Source organism: Crassostrea angulata, unplaced genomic scaffold (genome assembly GCF_025612915.1).
Source record: "Crassostrea angulata isolate pt1a10 unplaced genomic scaffold, ASM2561291v2 HiC_scaffold_1, whole genome shotgun sequence".
Lineage (NCBI taxonomy): Eukaryota > Metazoa > Mollusca > Bivalvia > Ostreida > Ostreidae > Magallana > Magallana angulata.
In genome coordinates this window covers 459,441-483,220 of record NW_026441566.1, presented here as the reverse complement: position 1 = coordinate 483,220, position 23,780 = coordinate 459,441, and the positions used below count along the sequence as shown (strand labels likewise).

Here is a 23,780-nt window from a genome sequence, read left to right as displayed (position 1 = left end):
CATTTGCATATAAAGATAAAAAATAGAAATAAAATAGGATTAAAATGAAAACAAATCAAAAATGAGTAAAGTAAGGATTAAGAAAAAGCATTGTGTTACATATTTACATTTAACAATTTTTTATGAGAGCTGTTCTCAGTTACCTGCGCATCCATCAATTCATCGCCAAGTCCTCGTTTAATAAAAATTAAATCAACATTTAAATCTTTTCCAAAACCATTTGGTTCGTTAGGAGGTAATACCAATATTTAATGTAAATTAGTTAGGGCTTGAAAAAGGTCATTCCAAAAGTAATTGAGAATATCCTTTTTTGATTGTATGAGAGTTACACTTTATTGTATAGATGCGTTTTAGGAATTGAGGATAAATTTTTATAAACGATTTTGATTATGGTTAGTTGCACACTCTTATGGATTTTATTTGTTATTATTTCATACTTGTTACGTTATATCTATACATGTTCGTTATTTAGTAAGAACATAATTATTCTAAAAAAAAAATTTATTCTTTAGTGATCATGTGATATAGCGGACTAAGCACAAAACAGTCCCGTTACAACATTAATATATTTTATGTTGAACATTTAAGTGAATGTGACTATACCCCATGGATCATTGTCCGTCATGAAGTAGACCGTGATGTGATGGATGCTGTGGATACTGGTCAGGTTCACCCACAAGGTGGCGGTTTGTTCTTGAGCTGATACAGCACATTGACCTCCATCCTCGCTCAGGTCAGATTTACGTCCGTCCACAGCGTTACTGGAGTCAAATTTGTCGTCATCTAGTACAGGGTATTGTTGAAATGTTGGTTTGTTTATGGCAACATTAACTGTTTTAGAAAAAAATTTTATTGATAAAGGCACCGATAGTCACTGCGTTTCTACATAACAATTCAAATCAATAAACTTTAAAGCATGTTTCAATGTAAAAAAAAACCCGTTAACACCTATCTTTGTTGAGAATTTGTATCGTGAATAGATTTCTCATTTCTCTAAACATGAAGATTTATCAGGATATAATATTGTTACCATAATCCAAAACATGCGGAAGTGTATTGCAACTCATTAACTGTCCCTCTTTTTACTGTATTGTCATCATATGAATTATTGTGACCTCTAATATATGCAAATGAATTGAACTGTATCTTGATTTCTATAAAATTTAAATCACCTTATTGAATTTTACCAGTTTAATAGCTATCTGCGTTATCGACGTAACATAATATTGAGTTTGACATATTGATTTAAGAATGTGATTTAATCATATCATCAAATGCTTTATAGTCATGTCAACATATGTTTTTCTTGGGAACATATCGTAAAAAATATATTGTGGAATTATCTTCTCGGGGGTGGGCGTTTTAATGGTTTGACATCTCACCCTGAACCTATGTTGACAGATATAACAGCTTAATATTTAAAAAAAACCAAATAACAGTAAAATCATTTTATTAATTCCAATGCATATTAGTATTTGATATCGTATTTAGAGGGCTGTTGCATGATCCATAATAAAGCAGTCTGTTATAGTTTTCTATTTTTGCACACTCTCTATCAAACATGTGGTATGAGTTTTGAGACCTATGTTAAAACATTAATATAACATTAACCCCTTTTATTTACACGCATCATATTCCCACCCCTTCCCCACCCCCGCCAAAAATATAATTTTTAATAAATTTCCAATGCGTCGATAAATTTCTAAAACAGATGTATTTGCTTTTAAATGCTATTATGCATGAACTAGTTGCATGAGAGTTGCATTTTCTTTTATCATTATGGGCACACCAGTATTTATAAATATCAAATCATTACCAAAAATATACAGCTTGAACCGGCTTTAATTGCAGCGATATTTAGTTAAACCTGAAGAAAAATTACTGATTTAGCTCACCATATCCGTGAGATATCGCTAAAACTCCGAAAAACACAAATACTGGATACATCTTTGTCGCAAAGTGAGGCACCAGGGAATATAAATATGACACAAACATTTCCTCTTCTATGCTCACAACTTTACGTGGGCATACGATTAAACGATAATCGTAGGCACGACTCGTGTTCCACAAGTTATCATGGTTTGATATCAATATCAATTTAATTAATTTTATTATTTAACATTAATTTTCCTGTTCTGTTATCTGCACTCTGATGCAAGAGAGTCATCAAATAAATATTCAACATGAAAATAATATTTTTATGCCATTTTGAACTCTATATTTTGCAAGTTAAAAACAAGATACAGCCTAAGTCAGTATAGGGAGTATAAAATAGATCCTTGTGGCAACAAAGACAGGTATTTTTATAAGTATATATAAAGTATTACTATATGCAATTAAAGCGACATTAACATTGAATCCTACTGATAAACAATTCACTCATGTATATAAAAATAAAAAGGGCCCATTGAGTTCACATATTTCTAGTATCTAGATTAAGTTACCCTTTTAAACAAATATTTTGTCCTCGTAACTGATGTGTTTTTTTCTGTGAAAAAAAAAAAATAATGAATAAAACAAAAAATGAAAAAGTAGTGACCCAGATTATCCATGCGCTCCTGTGACCTACTGACCCAGCCTGTTTTATGCAGGAATAAAAACAACTTTCTCGAATAGTGTTATATTAGGGAAATCATCTTCAATTATAAATTTTGTTAATAAATTGCTATCAAATGTGTATAGCATTCAGATCAATCCTAGAGTGTTCTTTATTGCGACTTCTGGAACAGTTCTTACAATGTGAAGGTTGGTGTCTTTCACTTTAGCTGCGACAAATATAATAGAAATGAAAACAATTAAGAGCAACTTTTGACTAAATTATGTTTTCATACGAAAAACAAAAATACCTTGAACCTGAGAACTTTAAACAGGACCGTTCTATTGTCAGGAACACTGCAGTACAGGTAAGACCTTTTATCCTAATGTTTTGTGTCCACGCTGAATAATATTTTACGAAGTTATATTCATTTATTCCAAGGGCCCTTAGATGGCATATACATTAAAAACAATAATTTTTAATTTAGGAATGAGGAATTCTTTGAGTTTGATGATAGATTTGACCACGCTCCGATCGAAATTATCACCTTATAATATTCAAGGAATGATTCCTTATTACTTAAATTTATATCATTTCCAATTTTTACACTTTAAAACAACATTTAAAACCACTAATTTTGCATGTAGCACATGCTTTGTATTAGTAAGCGGCGCAGCCAATACAGTAGTTCGGTTATGCTATAAGACACGGCCAATTTGTGCACCTCATCGTTATGAAATTATGGGGCTATTGGCTTCAAAATTGATTCGTAATGTTATTACAGACAAAGACAGTGATTATAACAGAAGGTTATTGGTAAGAGAATATGTATAGGTAAGGCCTATTCAACTGTGTCACAACCTCTCACCTTGACCTTCCCATCGAAACTCTCTTTATTTTTTCCTTATTTTGCATTTCAAACAGAATATAAGAATGTTTAAGATATATTTATAAAACTTTGTACATTAAAATTAAAATATCTTGTACTAACATTTTTATTGAGAGCAATTCAACAATGTCTTTATTTTCTTACTTTGACCATTTTCTTCGTCCTCGATTATATTATTCCTTAGTTTGCCTTTACACGAATCACAAAAAGCCATTTATTATTATCTCACACCGTATATTTGTTTTAAATAAATAAATTTTTGAAGATATACTTTTTTCCGCTAGATGTTATGAAAAAGAACTATTTTCTTCTGTGACCATATCTTACCATTTCTCTCATACTTGTCGGAAGGTACATGGTGTTTTCATAGAACAGTACAAATTTATCATAGGTACGACACTGATGGTACCCTGTACCTTTCCATCGGTCGTTTGAGATATACGAACTTATGTTCTGAGGCTTCTATACGTTTAGACTATAGTTAACCTGTTTGGTCACTCATTTTCGCAAAAATATATCGATAGAATTCTTATAGATAAAATTTCTATCACCTGTTAAATGATAATCTGTTATTTCAACAAAAACAAGATATCATAATATTTACATTTCCATTGTCTTTGATAACACTACAAAGCGATTTTGTAATGTATATTCCTATACATTTCATCAATGACTATTATATATTTAATCCTACAATTGCTGAAAATTACATAAAAGTAAGCAATAGTGAATCATTTTTTTAAACATTATCAGGTGATCAAATAAAATAGGGCTTAACCAATTCTTTCATTGATGTGCCTTCAGGTTTTATTGCATTTGATCACCCCAATCGTCTTGATCACGTCATAATACTCAAAGAATGATTCCTTCATCAAATACAACAAAAATCGTCTTGTAAATTAGAAGTGTTTGTTAAGAACTTCACGATGGAAGAATTTCTTGACGCCACCTTTATTACGATCAGCTGATCTTCACATGTAAACAGGACAGTTATCACACGGGAGGGAAACGCACCTGACAGCCCAGGAACACCGGTAGTTTGTGACAGGTACCAGTTCTTGACCAAGGAAGTATGCCATGTAACTAAAGGTACAGGTAAGATTGTGAAGATTCTCCATGTTTTGTCTATGTACATTCCGTTCACACAGACTGGTTAATTTATTGATCTGCGTGACCAACACTAACACGTGGTCACACTTCACAAAGGTCTTAGGACAACAGCTGATTGCAATCTGCCACCGCGAATTCTTTGTTGAATATGACATTACACCTTGACTGTCCCTCCATCCCTTTAAAATTTTCTACAAGCTGGCGCTGCTAGGAAATCAGATTATTTTTATGAACATTCAGATTTGTTTTTGAAGACTCGTACTTAACACAAGCAAATGCACATTTTTGAGGTTGAAATATGATCATATTTCAGAAACATTACAATAGCATTACTGCACACATGCACAGAACACATTAATCACTCTTATAGGAAGCGTCGATTGTTGACTCTTATCTAGAGAATGGTCGTCAGATGTACTGAACAAAATATGTAAACAATGCTTGACATAAATGCTCTAGACAGATTAAACAGTTCTAGGTTTAGAATAGAAAAGGATATTTTTTTATTTCCATAAGAATATGCAAAGAATCTCTAACCATATATCTTCAAGCATGAAAACAAAAACGGGGAAAATGCTTGACAATATAACTACAATTAGGCAAATATATGGTGACGATAATTTCTCAAAGACAGCATTTCAATTTAAGAAAAACACCTCTCCCCAATTCTTAAACTAAACAGTCGACAACTATACAGTAAGTAGGCAAGGTATACGTATTCATAGAACCATTACTACGCAAAAAAATTCCAAGATAAGTGATAAGATAACTAGCTAGTCGTTTTATAAACTATATAGCTAACCAATCACTCTTTAGAGAAGTTATGACAATAATGAAATATAAATAGGCAAAATCTGACGAGTTTATGTCAGTGTTGTGAAACTAATTGAGTTTATTTCGGTGTTGTGATTTTTTTCATATAATACTACGTGTGTGGATTTATACTATATATATATATATATATATATATATATATATATATATATATATATATATATATATATATATATATATATATATATATATATATATATATATATAAAAATTAAATAAGAAAACACGAAAAACGTTCAATATAGCTTAAGCGCTTTCATTTTAAAATCTTCAGAAGCTATATGAAATGAAAAATGAAAGCGCTTAAGCTATATTGAACGTTTTTCGTGTTTTCTTATTTAATTTTTATCTATAACTCGCCGACCACTGTGGATTTTATTGTGTTTCAATATATATATATATATATATATATATATATATATATATATATATATATATATTTATATATATATATATATATATATATATATATATATATATATATATTATCCCTCACGATTTGAGATGGCATATGAATTTTATCCAACAATTTGTGTGTTTTCTATCCCTTAGCCTTAGCGAGGGGATAGAAAACGCAACGAATTGAATAAAAATCATTGCAAATACCAGGGATTCTTTTTATCACATGTTTTAAAAATTATAATTGTGAGTCGCATAACACATTTATTACAAGGCTTCAACAACTTAAAAGTTCCTTGAAGTTTAACAAACAAAAACATTTAATTTTCGAAAATCTTTGTATCAATTTATGAAAAAAATTAAAACAGCATTACATGCTTCACATTTACAACTCAACACTTTTGAATTATTATTTTTACTGCATATTTAAACCTACGTAATGTTTTATTTTGACGTCGTTTTGGGTAAAAATCAAAATTGTACTACATGAGTGGTATTTGCCGTATTTTGAGCTAAACATGTGATAAAATATTATTGTTACTTTAATTATACTCTACATAAATGAATATTACACTTATCATACACTAGGCAAAATAATCAATATCTAATTAGGCAATATAGGCAAAATGCATACTATGTAATTAAATTTTACTCTAATCATACACTAGACAAAATGCACACTATAAAAGTAAATTTCAAACTTATCATACACTATCAAATTGTTCACTTTCTACTTTAATATCATACTTATCATACACAAGGCAAAGATTACACTGTCTTAACATATCAAACTAATCATACACTTTCCAAAATAAACGCTATCTAATTTAGTACGGTCAATGTTACATAATTAGTAACACTTATCATACCATCTAAAATGCATTATATCTAATTAAATATTACACTTATCATGCACAAAAAAATGTACATTATAAGATTAATTATTACAGGATGTGTTCTTACAAAATTATCATGTTCAACAGTTAAGATCGCATAACAATAATTCAATTACTGGGCAAATAAAGATTAACCGAAAGAAAATCACTGGGCAAAGAATACTAGAGTGAATGTATAACAATAAAATATTGCTGGACAAAGTATGTACATAAATCAGACAATAACTAGAAAAGATGAGTACCAATGATACCATGTATATATGCATGCAAAGAGTGTGAACACTCATCAGAAAATAGGATAGAAGTATTTGTTTGAAATCGCAAAACAATGATACTGTATCTAGGGATAGAACTTATTTATTTTCATGTTACACCTGACCAGCATGACGAGCAATCCGACTTCCAGCAACCACCCCGTGGACAAAGGATGGGCCTGGGTGATCCTCGCGGGTAAGTCCTCTTCTATGATCCTACAGTTATCATTTACATACCTATAATTAAGCCTTTTCTCAACCTTTGTATTATGTACCATGTGTTGATAATAATTAGTACAATATTACATGATATATTGAGCCAGGATCCGGCATGATACATATAGTCAATCTGAGTAATGTTAAATTCATAACCTTTATTGTCGTAGTAAGATATCTTGGTGGCTTTGTTATAGAATACAACATGCTGTTATATGTTTTCTATAACACAGGGTCCAGCCTGATCTTTATGATATACGTCGGTACCATCAAGACCTCGGGCCTGTTCTTCGTGGCCTTTCAGGATTACTACAAGTCTGAAGCCTCCACAACCTCAATCATACCAGGCGTTCTTCAGATTGTCTACAGCATCGCTTGTAAGTCAACGGTCATTCTAAAAGTTAATTCTTGAACGATTTTGGTTATAGGTCCAGACTGTTGAATGTAACTCATGGTATATTCAACGTTGTCTTTGGATCAAGTTATTCACTTGAACTATTGGCTTTCCAAAAAGGTATTCAAAAACATGTGAAAGCAATTTTTAAAAAATAACTGACACTTTTCAATGAATGTGATTGTCATTCGGACAAAAGCTGTTTCTACACCACTATCTTTTCCATTGCAGTCAATTCCTTTATTTACTGTCTTTAAATCATGACTGCTAAGACATATTTTCTCCACCTTGCTTCTCATACACGCCGTCTTTGTATCGCAGTAACTGTTACCCGGTAACCATATGTATTACCTACAGTAAATATATAAATATATTTAACAATAGTTTAGCTTTAAGGATAAGCACCTACCATGATTTCAACGAAGTTTTGAAATAAGATATAATTTTTTCCATTTCTACATGTTTCCCACCAGAATTGAGTGATAAAAGACTTGACTGGGATACCTTTATGTGGCATACTGAAGCAACAGAGAAACTCTCCCTATTAACCGACCTCTCTGTCGAATTACACTATTATTTTACTGAGCGTTCCGAAGTTGATGAACAACTTTGGCCATTACTTTACTAACACAGCGTGTGTATTTGAAATGTATGTTATGCAAAATGAAGTGTTTATCCCTGCAAATAGATATTTACACGATGTTTTAAACATACATTATTTATTAAAAAACATTGCCAAATTTTGCAAACTTTCATTTAATTTATTTGGGGTCGTGTTCAGAAATTGAATTTAGAAAAACCCATGCATTCTTTATAGTTTCAGACGTAACACGTGTGTCTGATTTTCGACCTTGTATTACAACCTAATGAATCCTAAACAAACAGAATCTACCTACCTGAAAAAAGGCGAAAAATGTTTTTAAAATGCTTAGATTTCTGTGTGTAAATTCCGGAAAATGTCAGTATAATGTCGAATAATCTTTAGGAAAATTGGAGGTTTTTCTTTACATGCTTGCCGCATTATAACATCTTTTCATGTAATGTTGGTGTGAAAATCTATTTTCAAAATATGAAGTTATCTTTATATTGCAGCCCTTCCGATCCTTACATTTGGACTCCATCACCTGTCTGTCCGTCAGATGATCATTGTCGGAGGAATTCTCGGATCCATCGCTTATTTCCTCGGATTCTTTGCTGACAGAATCGAAATCCTTATCGTGACCCATGGAGTTATATACGGTGAGCACTATATCTTTCAATTAAATCATTTTACTCTTTGGACTTTTCAAGTTTTCTCCATTATGATGACCTGTTACCTCCCTGTTGAGACTATACTACATTTTGTTCTTTCCAGGAATTGGATTTGCTACAATCCACGGCCCGGCAGCCTACCTGATCGGTATATACTTTAACAGACGGCGGGAGCTGGCTAACTCTGTTCTAGTGGCATCCTCAGGTTTTGGCGGACTCGTTGTTCCTCCTTTATTTCGCTATCTTCTGGACGTTTACGGTCTTCGTGGTACCATGCTCATCTTTTCAGGAGTTATATTCAATGTGGTGGCTCTAGCAGGACTTCTAAAGCCTCCATCTCTTTTTCAACTGTTCTCTAACAGCAACAGCAAATCCAAACCGGAATATTCAATTGTTCAAATCCAAGACACTCACGAGTATTCACAAGTATCGACGGGCAAAAAGCGCTCAATATCTCTGAGTGAAAGACCGACACCTGGAAATGGCGTCTCATCTAGTTTTGAAAAGGATGAAACATGGGGGAGTTTGCCACATCGACTGGATACTAAAACACACCACAGATCTCGTTTCTCACAGAGTTTCCGGAGTCTAGGAAGCACAGATGCTGTTTACAGCCTTTCCCAATCCCACTTAAATGAATCGCAAGCACAAAAAGATGTCAAAAACAAAATTATAGATATCTCACTCCTTAAAAAACCATTGCTACAGATGTATCTTTTTGTGTACTTATTTGGAAGTATAGGATCTGCATATGGTCATATTTATATTTCCCCGTTTGCTCGTGACCATGGAATGACTACAACAGAAGTCTCAATATTGGTATCTGTTACCAATATGTGTGATTTCATTGGTCGAGGTTTATGTGGGGTAATAGCCAATCAGCGTATAGTTAAGAACTCAACGATTGTTGCTATTAGCCAGCTTGTGACTGGTGCCACCTTGGCGCTCTGCCCCTTTTATGGGTCCTTCTGGAGCTTCATTGTCCTAGCTGTTATGTTTGGTCTTTTTGCCGGCGCCATTTTCTCTATGACGCCAAGTATTGTAGTGGACTATGTAGGAATAGAAAATTTTAGAACAGCTTTTGGAATTCTTATCCTGGGACAAGGAATAACTATGGGAACGGGAGCTCCACTATTAGGTGAAAACAAAAGTATTCTCAAACTTTCCTTCAATAAATTTAGATAAGAAGAAGACTAGAATTTACTTCACTTAGATTTGGAGAGTGCTGAGCTATTAAAGATCAATTTAACACTTTACCTTTTTAGCTCACCTGAACCAAGGCTTTTCTGATCACCTGTTGTCCGTCTGTCCGTCTGTAAACTTTTCACATTTTTTACTTCTTCTCTTAAACCACAGGGCCAAATGTAACCAAACTTGGTACAAAGCATCCTTTTGGGAAGGGAATTTTGAATTGTTAAAATAACAATTTTAAAAGGGAAATTATTGCAAAACAGTTATGATAGGGTTTGTGTTTTTAAAAATCGTATTCTCTTCTCAATAACCACGGACGAAAACTGGAGCCCAAGGCGGGGTTCAAAGCTTAACAAAAAATACGTAGGAAACATGTTTAAAAACAATTCTTTTTCAAACACACCTGCACTAGAAATGCCATTATATACACCAACGCTTGTTTATATAGTGGAGATTTTGAATTATGAAAATCTTGACCCTCGGACCAAAACTGGGGCCCCAGTCATGGTTCAAAGTTTAAGACAGATTATATGTAGTAAAATGTTTATTTTTTTTCTCCAAACACCACTGCTTAAGAAATGCCAATATTTACACCGAAGCTTGTTCATATAGTGAAGATTCTAAACCATAAAAAGTCTTGAACCTCGGACCAAAACTGGGGCCCAGGTGGAGTTCAAAGCTTAACATAGAAATACTATGTTTTTACATGCTTAAAAATGTTTGAAAATCTTCTTCTCAAGACCAAATTGGGCTTAAAGTAAAACATAAAAAAGGTAGGAAAAATGTTCAAAAATTGCCTTTTAAAAAACTACTGAACCAGAAATGCCAATATTTACACCAAAGTTTTTTTAAAAATTTAAAATTTTATATTGTAAAAATTGGACCCTTGGACCAAAACTGGGGTTCCAGGTGGGATTCAAAGTTTAACAGAAATACATAGGAAAAAATGTTTTAAAAACTTTTTCTCGAGAACACAACACCAGAAATACCAATATTTTTCCAAAAGCAAGTATAAATAATGAAAATATAGTAGCCCACTAACAAAATTGGGGTCAAAGATGGGGTTCAAAGTTTTAACATATATAGAAAAAATGTTTTAAAATATTCTCAAGAAATACAATGCTTTAATTTGTGAGATTACTATGCCAGCATCCTTAAATAATGTAGATGCTGTGTCCACCAGACTAATACTGGGCCCCAAGAGGGTTTCAAAGTTTAAAAAAAGAATATATATTATGGGAAATGTTTTTTGAAAAAAAATTCAAGAACTAGAAAAGCTACAGTTTGTGAGATTACTATGCAAGCATCCAAAGATAGCGTAGATTCGAAATTGTTAAAGCCAACCATAATCCACGGACCAATATTGGGGCCTCAGAAAGGGGTTTCAAGTTTAAAATAGAAATAGCATATGCAACGAAATAAAATGTTACAAGGAACTGTTGTTCTGGTAAGCGATGTGGCCCATGGGCCTCTTGTTATTTGATGAGACATATTGGTCAACAAATGTGATTTCTACTTTTGTCAGCTAGTAAGTAGGAAGTGTTCTTGTACTTTGAAGGTTACCTCCGGGACGTATCCCTCTCCTATATGCCGTCCTTTTACTTCATGGGGGCATGTCTGATTCTGTCTGGGCTGACCCTACTGATGGAACCGTGTGTCAGAAAACGTCAGGACAAAATGGAGAGTCAGGCTCGACTGTCAGAAGAGGTGGCGCTTTCCACTTAATTCATGAGGAATTTTAAATTTGAAAATTGTCGATATCGACGGGAAAAAACGATAAAAATGTGAATGTCTGAATAAAAAATACAAACCTGACCTTAAGAAACTAAAGAACCAAAGTCCCAGTATACATTTGCAAAGGACTATATATGGTTTGAGCATAAAATGGCCCCCTAAAATGAACATTGGCATGTTATCGTAATTCTTTGTTTTATTTGTACAAACATACATCTAAAGTTTTTTCATAATTTTCATTTTGATTTAAATATGATATCATAAAGTTTACCTTTTCCCGCCATTTTCTCATTTTTAGCATAAAATTTTTTAGCTTGTTTTGAAGCAGATTTCTTTAAGGAAACATTGAGCGATTGCTTGAACAAACAAAATATTTTCACCAAAGATGTATTTCTCCATTACTTATAAGTGACAAAAAGTTCGTTCTTGTTCAAAGAGTCGCTTTATATTTCCCATTCGAAAAAAGATTAGAAAAATGTCAATTTATGATTGATTTTGATTGAATTATAGAAATAGTGTCACTTCTGACGTCATATACTGCCAGTGAGTGCATATAAATCAAATAAATAGGTGAAAAACATATTTCATGTCAACTCTTTTATAAATTAACACAACAAATTAATGTACCTGAATCATTTAAAAAAAAGCTAATTATGGGGGCCAAATTTGACTTATATCATATATAGTTCTTTGATATCAAATACGCAACAATATTTTGCTAAACGCTCAATTTCTTTGCATTGTGTTATATTAGTAGTCGAAACCCTTTCAAAGCAAGTGAGGGTGAACGGTCAATAGGGCAGGGGATTCCTAGGACTCTCTCTAGAGTTAAACACTGTTCCTTTTCTATGTTATACATATACTTATAATATGAAAATGAGCCCCGATCATGGACTGTTAACGTGAATTGTGACATCTGTTCTATTTCACAGTTTGACTTCATCTATTTAAAAAAATCAAAAGGAGTTAATTCAATCAATCTTGACAAAAAATGAATCTTTCGTCTAAAGGAAAAGAGGAAAAAGTTGGATGTTTTTGAAATCATTGATCTGCAGAACCGAAACTCATGATATATAATTATGGTTATATGCATGTATATGGAGGACAATTAAAACATTTCTCAAGATAAACAACTATATTTTGTGACTATGTATAACCATTTATGCATCCTGGTATAGTTTATAATGAAATTCTTGACTTGGAACAAAATATAAGTGCTGATATTGATGGTAGGAACTAATTCTCCAAAAAGTGTTCTCGAAATATTTTAAAGTAATAGAGGTAATACATCTTTTTAATTAGGATAAAACAAGGTGTCGTAAACGATTTCCAAGTAAAGTGACACCATATCGCTTAAAGTAATGTCGTGTAAAATCATCTTGAGGATAAGGTGACATTGGAACTTTTTTGAGGGAATGTGCACCAACATTTTTGAAACAAATATAACGGTATATCAGAGGAATGCATGTCAATAAAAAGTATTTCGTAATTAGTATTTTTGTATATTTGATAGTCTCATGCAGTACTCAGTCGATTCGTGTAAAGGAAAACGGTATCATTTTTTAATGTAAATCGAGATATGAATTCTGGTTGGTCACAGAGAGGATAGAAGAGAAATTTTTAGAAGAAATTTATATCAGACAGGTAAATGAAGTTCAAAAGCATAATGGTTTTCCTTGTAAATTTCATAGATTAGCTTTTTAGATTGTTTACGGGGCTAGCCGAACATGGAAGCAGAAAGTGCTCAATTCGATATTGTATTCATGCATTGTGAGAGGATACAGAAGGGTCGGTTTATTAAATATTGCCTTTTCGAATTTGATCAGAATCTGCAAATATAGCATTGCATGAACTTCTACTGTGTTTGGTACGCTCACAAATTGTAAATGTAGAATTTCAAGTGACGCTTAGTAACGATGTCAAACCGTAAGAATGGTCTTACGTGAATCATAAGTGTAAACAGATAGCCATGCTATGACCTTGAATTGCTAGTATTAAATAATGGTCACTATGATATTTAAGTGTATCTAGGTACTGCGCAGTGAATGGTGTTATTGATAATTAATAGAATGAACTCTGGGAATCTTGTAGCACTGCGTAGTATTCCTAAATGATGTTATAAAACCAGGCGAATAATAAGGGCATAATAATATCCAAATTGAGAGTTTAAAAACAAGTGTCATATTTGGCGATTCTGTGTCTGCAACGATAGCTCTAGTACTCTATATTGACTCATGTATTGTGTATTCTATATATTAACCTTTGTAACCTTTTATGCCATGTATGAATGAACGTATTATGAGTAAGTGATGCCTCATACTAGGTGGGGGACTCCGAGACCCAGGCCTCAGAGACTCAAATCCTGCATCCAGACTCTTTGATTGGCAGTTTTGACGGTTTTGTTACTTTATTTAGAAATAAAATATTAATCTTAATTTTGAACACTAAATGTTCACTCATGATCGTCGTAAATGGGCCGAACTAGTCAGAACTGTCCATCATAAGTAAAATGTTATACATACCCATGTAAAATGATGTTGAAGAGATTTAGATAGAGAGATTCCGCTTATAGATAGATTCCGCTTATAGAGATTCTGAGACTCTTGATTTGGGCTGCTATTAGCTGATGTAATTGTAACTATACGATCACGCTTAATAAAACTGCTTGAGAAAGAAATACTTGACTTGTCATCACTAAGTTTGAGCTGACCCTCAATAGGATCCGTAAGACAGAAGGCTTACATAAGCCATGATCGTCTGTCCTCGTAAGTGATGTATTTTTTGTGAAAAAAAAGTGAAAAAAATTATGTTTGAAAAAATTGAAATATTTTATCGGAACCTATTATTTATGCCGCTAAATATTTGTGATATCATTATAATCTTTTGGTGTTTTTGCGCTTGCATACTGAAATCAAAGTACTGAAGTACTGACGGGAGTTGATTTTATCGATTTTAATTTATTTTAGAATCAATGATAATGTTATTTTGCACAGCAAGTGGTTTCTTATATGTATTTGATTAACGCACATTTTTTATAATATGAATACTCGGACTCTTTCGGAAAGGATTTCGAGAAAACCCCATTTGAATCATGTCGTGTAATATTTAAAGATACTATTAATTCCATCAACGTACGTATCAGTAATGTGAAAAATTGTATGGATCCAAGCAATATTGATCTCTAGCTTCGTTCAACCAGACGCTTGGCTGTCTCCGTTAATCTCCAACAAGCAAGAGAACTTCTCTGCTTGTCGAAGATTTACGGAAACCACCGATCGTCTGGTTGAACGATACTATAGTAAACTCTAGCGTAGGAATACATATATGTACCACTACAAAAAATGTCTAAATTGTTTCCTACCATTTAAAATCTGACTATTTTCAAGGTATCAATAAATAAGTTTCCTTGAAAAACAATGCTTCATAATTCATTACAGCGAATTTATCGATTATTTCCGAGAACTAAGTCTTGTCAGCGGTGATGATTTGTGCTGAGGTCCAAACACAATTTCACTTTCGGTTTGCCAGAGTAACTGCATAGGAGAGTTTATTAAAATCAACCCCCAAAAAAGTAGCGACCCAAATTATTCATGCGCTCTTGTGATCTCTTGACCCAGCCTGCTGTTATGCAGGAATAAAAACAACTTGCTCATTTAGTGTTAAATAAGGGAAACCATTTGCAAATATAAATGCAATGTGTCTTATTTGAAGGCTGATGACTTTCACTCTACTGCGACAAATATATTAGAAATGACAAAACTAAGAGTAACTTTTGACTAAGGTATGTTTTCATATGAAAAACAAAAATAACTTGAACCCCAGAGCTTTAAATAGCACCATTCTATCAACGTGGACATTGCGTAAGCAGCAATACAGATAAGAACTTCTATCTTTGGGTCCACTCCTATAGCAGTCTCATTCTACGATTTGCAAAAACACTGCTCTTAAGGATAATATAATTCAAATCGAAACTTTTTTTGGGGAGGGGGGGGGGGGGTTTTCAATACTCTTTGCATTTTCTTTTTCTTCATCTAAATGTATTACGAGCATTGCTTGAAAGTGAGATTATCAAAAGGACAAAAAATATCTATATTGAGACTTGACACCAACATAAGCAATTCTTAAATACAAATGTATTTGGTAATCTTAAGAATACATCAATATTGTCATGTATGACATTTTTTTTATGTAAGAAACCACTATATGATGTGTTTCATTTTTAAAATCTTTTTGAAAAACAAATCCTATATGCTACCAAGACAAAATTCATTTTAATTTTTTTATGTTCAAAAATGAAACCCTAATACAACATGATTCAAATGTATATCAAGATGTAATGCTGAGCAGCTCCAATGGATCTATATTGTTTTATCAAATTTACAATATAAAAGTAAATGTATTACATTTTCAATATTATTTTTGAGATGCATGGTTCACGGTTTATTATTGTCATGTTTTCATGAATATTACTGCACATATTACAAACCAAAATATAGACACTCTTTAAATAATTATTTGGCGCATGATTAGAGGATAATAGATAAGCATAATGTGTGCAAAAATGACTATAACTTGGTGGAAACCAAGGAATATTCCTGGATAATTAATTTGTTCCTTTATTGTTTACAGTCCGTCAGTTGTTGTTGTTGTCTATTCTTAAAGATCAACCAAATCTTGGGATAGAGAATAAACTGTTTCCTTAGAAAATCCCTTAACAACAACAATAAAGAAAGATATACATGTATACAAAAAGACAATATCTAGGCAAAAAGTAGAATTGGATATAGACTAAGACTTGAAAAAATGACAATCAATTTGGCAGTATAAATGCTAAAGTGGTCAACAGAACACAGTTCTACAGAAAAGGAGCAACAAATAGATTGCTATTAAGGGTTAAAGCATTACTCTGAAAATTTTAGAAAAATGCATAAAAATAAGGTTATAACTAAGCAAAGAATATGGAAAGGTTTTTAAATACTAATTATTATTACAAATATCCACGAACTCCTCGATAAAAACTGCATAATTTGATACTATCAATAGGCAAAAAGTCTCTATCGGTTTCATTACAAGCAAAAATGCATATCAATAAGACAAATACTAGACGAAAATTGATAACAATGGAAATAATTCGTTGCTAAAAGGCAATAATTAATAATTTAATTAATAAACGGCAAGTAACTAAGTTACCCTTTAAAAATCAGTATTTTAACTTGAGATAGTGATAATCAAATGCAAACAGCAAGACAATATGTTGTCATGTCTGAAGCATTGCACACTCTTTTAATTGTGTAATATTGAACTCCCACACCTAAAGCCTTATTGAAATATATAAAAGCCCATTCATAAATACATGTATGTTATTCACAATTTATATCTTAAAAAGTTAAACGATTTGAATCATTGATGTAGCATGGTTATGTTTGAATTAAGTTGTATAAAAGGAATTTCATATCTTTATAATAATTATTCTCTGATCCTGTTCAGAATGAAAAGAACTCCGGCTTCCTCCAGCTATTTTGTTGACAAAGGATGGGCATGGCTGAATCTTGTGGGTAAGTGATTGACATAACTGATTTATCTCTTTTGCTCCTGTGCATTATGTACTGTGTTGATCATGATAAATACAATATTCATTGATATATTGAGCCAGGATCCAGCCTGATCCTAATGACATACGTCAGTACCAGAAATAGTCAATCTAATGATAATGAAATCTACCTTCATCATCGTTATGTCATAGTAAGTCATCTCGAAGATTCTGTTATAAAACTACAATATGCTGTTATATTCATGTAACCTACAACTATACGTCGGTACCATAAATAGTCAATCTGATGATAATGAAATGCATAACCTTTATTGTCGTAATGTCATAGTAAGTTAACTCGAAGATACTGTTATAAAACTACAACATGCTGTTATAATCATGTTTCCTACATGAGTCTGAGACCTCCACAACCTCCATCATACCGGGCATTGTACAGATCGTCAACAGCATCGCTTGTAAGTCAGTCGTTGCAAAGAAAGGTTTGTTTAAAAACATTGTTCCGGTAGTAAGATTGTTTTTGTTATAACTGGAATACAAAATAAAGAAAAGCGATTGAGTTTCCAAAATGTCCTTTTTCTGTCTCCATGCATGAAGAATGACTCTTTAAAATAAAGATGTTAAGCTAATGTCAATCATCAGATACATTTGGTAAAAATTGACCTAGTCTTGCAGAAGGAAGAGTTTTAAAAAATAAATTCTCTACGGTCACTAGTAGCTACAGACAATGCACATCTCATATTACAGCCTAATCGATTAATGTGTGACCTTTATAAAAATGTTAAAGAACATTTCCAAATCCATGTAATATATAGGGAGCCTTTTCCATATTACAGCCCTCCCTATCCTCACACTGGGACTCCACCGCCTGTCTGTCCGTCAGATGTTCATCGTCGGAGGATTCCTCAGATCCATTGCTTAATTTATCGGATTCTTTGCTGAAAGAATCGAAATCCTTATTTTCACACATGGAGTGCTGTACGGTGAGCATAATTCATAAACTAAATTAACTCTTCAGATTATACAGGCCGGAATTCTAATACGACAGGGACACCTGTTTTCTTGGATTGCACAAATATTTTGAAATTTACCCCCCCCCCTCCAAAATCATGCAATTTTTCCTAACATATTTAAGTCGCACATATGCTATAATTATTAATAAATATCATTCCATTAAAAATATACTAATTAAGGCTTGTTTAAGAAACTTTATCCAAACGTTTGGTGGTCGCTTAAGCTGTTGACTTTTTAAACGTCAGTTTAAGTCCAAAATGTGTTGTTCATTCCAGGAATTGGATTCGCTACTATCGACGGTCCAACATTTTATCTGCTTGTCCAATACTTTGACAGGAGGCGGGAGCTGGCGAACTCTGTTTTGGTATCATCTGTAAGTTTTGGGGGACTCGTCTTGCCCCCTTTATATCGCTATTTTTTGGATGTCTACGGTCTTCGTGGTACCATGCTTATCGTGTCAGGACTCATGCTCAATGTGGTGGCTCTAGCAGGACTGCTGAAACCGCCACCTTTTTTTCTGTTCTTTATCCGAAAGCAATGTTGTTCAAATCGTTGAAACTTACAAGTATTCTCCAGTTCCAACGGGCAAAAAGCGCTCCTCATCTCTGAGTGAAGGAATGTTACCTGGAAATGGTGTATCAACATTTACTGAAAAGGAAGCAACATGGGTTAGTATGCCAGATCGGCTGAATGCTGTTAGAGAACGAAATGGCCTTGGTCTCTCTCAAAGTATGCAGAATCTAGGAAGTACAAATGCTGTATTTAGCCTTTCTCAAACACAACTAGAGGAAGTTAAATCAAATAATGAAAACATTATTGATATCTGACTCCTTTAAAAGCCATTTCTGAAGTTGTATCTCTTTGTTTACTTATTGGGAAGTATAGGATCTGCGTATGGTCTCATTTTTATATCCCCATTTGCTCGTGACCATGAAATTACTACACACCAAATATCCATTTTGATATCTGTAACCAACATGTGCGATTTCATTGGTCGATGTCTTTGTGGAATTATAGCCAATCAGCACCTGGTTAAGAACTATATGATTGTTGCTATCTGCCAGCTTGTGACTGGCACCACCTTGGCGCTTTGCTCGTTTTATGGACCCTTCTGGAGCTTCGTTGTCTTAGCAGTCGTGTTTTGTCTCTTTTCTAGTGCCATTTTTTCTATGACGCCGAGTGTTATCGTAGATTTTGTTGGTAAGGAGAACTTCCGAACGGCCATCGCAATTCTAATACTGGGACAAGGTGTAACCTTGGGAACGGGAGCTCCATCATTAGGTAATAGTAAAATTAATCAAAATTAATGTGATTTAAGGTTTTTTGTGTGCAAGAAAAATTGAAAATGAAACATTTGTTTTTAATTTGAAAATATTTACTCTCACTATAGATCTCCTACACGTATTTCCATACTGCAATTAAAAGTATCCAGTGACTTTATATGTTTTCTTTTGTCTTTCTTATAACCTAACGTCCATTTATTGTCTGCACGTCCTCCTGGCTTATAATTCTATAATTCCTGGATTTTTTTAATGCAAATAAATTGTTTCTTAAATGCTTACAATCATTCTCCTTTTTGTTTCACCTTGAATGTTACCTCCTGGACGTATCCCTCTCCTATATGCCGTCCTTTTACTTCATGGGGGCGTGTCTGATTCTGTCTGGGCTGACTTTACTGATGGAACCGTGTGTCAGAAAACGTCAGGACAAAATGAAGAATGTAACTCGACCGTCAGAAGAGGTGGCGCTTTCCACGTGACACATCCGGTTTTTTAGCTCACCTGAGCTGAAAGCTCAAGTGAGCTATTCTGATCACATTTTGTCCGTCGTCCGTCTGTCCGTCCGTCTGTCCGTCCGTCCGTCTGTCCGTCTGTAAACTTTTTACATTTTGAACTTCTTCTCTAAAACCGCTTATCCAATTTCAACCAAATTTGGCACAAAGCATCCTTATGGGAGGGCGAATATAAATTGCAGAAATAAAAGTCCGATCTGTATTTGAAGCGGAGAAAACCTTGAAACTGTAGAAAAAGGGGGGTGCATTTTTAAAAATCTTCTTCTCAAGAACTACCGAGGCAAATTCAACGTAGTTTAGCATAAATTATCCTTATGGGAAGGAAAATATAAATTGCAAAAATTAAGGGGTAATTTTGTGTCAAATCTGAGTTATTACGAAAATAATAATAAAGGAAAGGCGTGTTTTAATCAGTTTAATAGCTTCGGGTTCGGCATCCGGTAAAATGATTCCATACTTCTAAAACGAGGTTCTTTGTTTAAAGCAGCCATGACATTATACGAAAAAGGGTCGATCTGACTTTGATGAATTTGCTTGTTGTGCAACAGTTCGCGTATGAAGGGAAATTTTGAAACATGCAAAATATATTGGTGCCGATTTTGTGAAGTAAATTGAGGCTAAATATTTCAATGCGTTGACAGTTTTCACACATGACGTTGGTGTTAGCTTGTTCTGATTTTCGTTTCGTTTTCATTATCTATGCTTTGTAACCTGGAAACTGTCGTCTGTATTTCGTGATTTTTACGTATCAAATCAAACAGAGACTTCGGTAAATCAAACAGTTAACTGTTTTCCTGCGCAAATTAAGCAAAATCTGATGTATTCATTCTATCGGTAATTCGGCATTATCTTTTGCGTAATGGAAGATTAATGCAATAGCTCGGCATTTTCTCGAGTTTATTCAGTTTCAATAGAGTTTGATATCGCTGACGGAAATATGTAGGTATATACATGTATATATATGATTCATTTCGAAAAAAATAAATTGTGTTCTTTATTTGTTATACATGTAGTGCATGTTTCTTGTGTTTAATTGTTTACAATTTCTATTTACTCACCATATTTGAGTGTTAAGCTTCGAATTATAAGCAAAATACATAGATTCTCACAATGCTCACAATTCTATGTTTGTACACAGATCTTAAAAACTAAAGATTAAAAAAGTAAAAAAAATGTCAATATTTATTAAGAAAATTTTCAAAGTCTGTTCTTCCAGAAACCAACTTTAACAACTTATTGTATTGTAAACTTAACCTTTTTAGCTCACCTAAGGTTGGGGCCACAATGGGGGGTCGAAGTTTAATATAGGAATATATAGAGTAAATCTTTAAAAATCTTCTTCTCAGAAACTAATCAGCCATGAAAGCTGAAACTTGTGTGAAAGCATCATCAGGTAATGTAGATACAAATTTGTGAAAATCATGACCCCCGGAGGTAGGGTGGGGCCACAATGAAGGATCGAAGTTTTACATAGGAATATATAGAGTAAATCTTTAAAAATCTTCTTCTCAGAAACTAATTGGCAAGGAAAGCTGACACTTGTGTGGAAGCATTCTCATGTAGTGTACATTCAAAGTTGTGAAAATTATGACCCCCGGGGGTAGGGTGGGTCCACAATGGGGGGTCGAAGTTTAACATATAAATATATATAAAGTAAATCTTAAAAAATCTTCTTCTCAGAAACTAATCGGCCAGGAAAGCTGACACTTGTGTGGAAGGATCCTCAGGTAGTGTTGATTCAAAGCTGTGAAAATCATGACCCCTGGGTTACGGTGGGGCCACAATGGGAGGCCGATGTTTTACATAGGAATACACAGAGTAAATCTTTAAAAATCTTCTTCTCAGAAACTAACCAGCCAGGAAAGCTGAAACTTGTGTGAAAGCATCCTCAGGTAGTGTAGATTCAAAGTTGTGAAAATCATGATCCCCATGGGTAGGGTGGGGCCACAATGGGGGTCAAAGTTTAACAAAGGAATATATAGGGTAAATCTTTAAAAATCTTCTCAGAAACTAATCTGCCAGATGATTCTTTATAATTGTTAAGACTTTGGCCCCAGGACAATTCTTTGGCCTCCCGAGAAGGTTCAGAGTTTGATGTACGTTTATATCCCGTATATAAACTATTGTTAAGGATCTTTTTGAAAACTGCAATGCTCAACATATGATATGACTATAAAATCATCCTGTTAGAAAAGGGACTGATTATAAACATAAGAATATCCAGGGGAAAATGGATTTTATTTATACAGGATGTACATGTATTATTGTACATTGTCCAGATAGTTTGTATTATGACTCCATTAAACTGATTTTATCATACCTTTTGTTCCTCAGGTGAGCGATGTGGCCCATGGGCCTCCTTTTTTAATAAGAACATGTTGATATTGACCGAAGGAAAGGCAAGTGTTTGGATAACTGCTTCAAATGCGATGATACTACACGGCTGCATGTGTTGATGAAAATGGTATTGGTCTTTCTCTTACTTTTGTTACAAGATATGTACTCTTTTTTTTATTTGTTTAGAAAAAACTAAAGCTTTTGCTGCAAAAGTGACTTCTTTCTTAAAAATACATGCATTAAAAGTTACATGTACCTTTTCCAGAACGCGTAAAATGTATAATCAATACAGCACCAAATCAAAGTACAGAAGTACTGACGGGAGTTATTTTATCGATTATTATTTATCTTAAAATCAACGATATGTTATTTTGCTTGGCAAGTAGATTATAATCTCTATTTGAATTACGCACATTTTTATAATATGGATCCTCGGACTTTTCCGTCAAGAATTTCGAGAAAACCTCTTATGAATCATGTTGTGTAATATTTAAAAAGAGAATTGATTTCATCAAACTATGTATCGGTATTCGAAATATTTCAAAAAGTGTATGGATCCAACCAATAATGAACTCTAGTCTCGTTCAACCAGATGCTCGGCTGTCTCCGTTAATCTCCGACTAGTAAGAGATACCAGGTCACATGATAGCTTGATGACGCGACCTTTAAATATAGACTGAATTAAATACAAACACAATGTTTCAAGATATATTACATCGAATTTATGGATTATTTTCAAGAACTAAATCTTTTCAGCGATGATGATTTGTGCTTAGGTTCAAACACTGTTTCAGTTTCGGTTTGCATGAAATACTGAACAGGAGAGTTGATTAAAAATCAACCCCCAAAAATGCTTCAGCGTACATTACATCGAATTTATCAATTATTTATCAATTATTTTCAAGAACTAACTCTTGTAAGCGGTGATGATTTGTGCTTAGGTCCAAACACTGTTTCAGTTTCGGTTTGCCAGAGTAAATCATATTAATGGTAACAAACTGTAGAGAAGAGTTGCTCAAACAGTCATTTGAGACACATTTGTAAAATAGGGGAAATTTGAGGTTAAGCATTTGAACTTGTACATGTAACTTATGTAATATGTTTATATATTTATATGCACACAACTAGAACATTTAATGACTCTTTCATTCCACTGTTCTTGTTTTTAGACATCATAAATTTTAAATCAAGAACATCAACCCCGGTAAGCAAAACAATTTAAACTACATATACATTTATTTTAATAACACTATGGTTTTTTTTTTAAATAATATAATAAAATATAAATATTCCCATTAACAAAATGTAAATTCATTAAAATATATTTAATGAATCATCTGAAGAAGTAATAAGTATTTTGTACCTATTAAACATACCTTTCAATA

The 23,780-nt window shown here is 33.2% G+C and overlaps 2 protein-coding genes and 1 pseudogene across 4 annotated transcripts; 2 read left to right on the top strand and 1 right to left on the bottom strand.

The window, feature by feature from the left end:
* Positions 1–583: 583 nt before the first annotated feature.
* On the bottom strand, positions 584–2,002 carry LOC128168500 (uncharacterized). The gene is made up of 2 exons (XM_052834708.1): positions 1,896–2,002; positions 584–831 (listed from the first exon to the last, which is right to left on the bottom strand). Exons 1-2 carry the CDS (start codon positions 1,993–1,995, stop codon positions 584–586), a joined length of 348 nt encoding a protein of 115 aa, XP_052690668.1. The 5' UTR covers positions 1,996–2,002.
* A 2,239-nt stretch (positions 2,003–4,241) lies between these two features.
* On the top strand, positions 4,242–12,286 carry LOC128168522 (monocarboxylate transporter 5-like). 3 transcript variants are annotated; one of them, XM_052834737.1, is made up of 6 exons: positions 4,242–4,514; positions 7,047–7,114; positions 7,368–7,511; positions 8,621–8,767; positions 8,883–9,917; positions 11,529–12,286. In XM_052834737.1, the coding sequence occupies exons 2-6, from the start codon at positions 7,048–7,050 to the stop codon at positions 11,693–11,695; spliced, it is 1,560 nt and encodes a 519-aa protein (XP_052690697.1). In that variant the 5' UTR covers positions 4,242–4,514; position 7,047; the 3' UTR covers positions 11,696–12,286. The 3 variants fall into 3 exon arrangements, with proteins under 3 accessions (XP_052690697.1, XP_052690696.1, XP_052690695.1); XM_052834736.1 differs by having other exon boundaries at positions 4,242–4,520; XM_052834735.1 differs by lacking the exon at positions 4,242–4,514 and having other exon boundaries at positions 7,015–7,114.
* Positions 12,287–17,192: 4,906 nt separating this feature from the next.
* LOC128168512 (monocarboxylate transporter 2-like) lies at positions 17,193–19,747 on the top strand (annotated as a pseudogene).
* Positions 19,748–23,780: the final 4,033 nt, after the last annotated feature.

What these genes read in the sequence shown, in the direction of transcription:
- LOC128168500 (XM_052834708.1), bottom strand. Translation starts at nt 1,995, where the DNA reads ATGTTTGTGTCATATTTATATTCCCTGGTGCCTCACTTTGCGACAAAG. An exon ending in AGCGATATCTCACGGATATG is followed by an intron (nt 832 to 1,895) that starts GTGAGCTAAATC and finishes TTTCTAAAACAG; the next exon opens with TTAATGTTGCCATAAACAAA.
- LOC128168522 (XM_052834735.1), top strand. Translation starts at nt 7,030, where the DNA reads ATGTTACACCTGACCAGCATGACGAGCAATCCGACTTCCAGCAACCAC. An exon ending in GGCCTGGGTGATCCTCGCGG is followed by an intron (nt 7,115 to 7,367) that starts GTAAGTCCTCTT and finishes TCTATAACACAG; the next exon opens with GGTCCAGCCTGATCTTTATG. An exon ending in AACGGGAGCTCCACTATTAG is followed by an intron (nt 9,918 to 11,528) that starts GTGAAAACAAAA and finishes TGTACTTTGAAG; the next exon opens with GTTACCTCCGGGACGTATCC.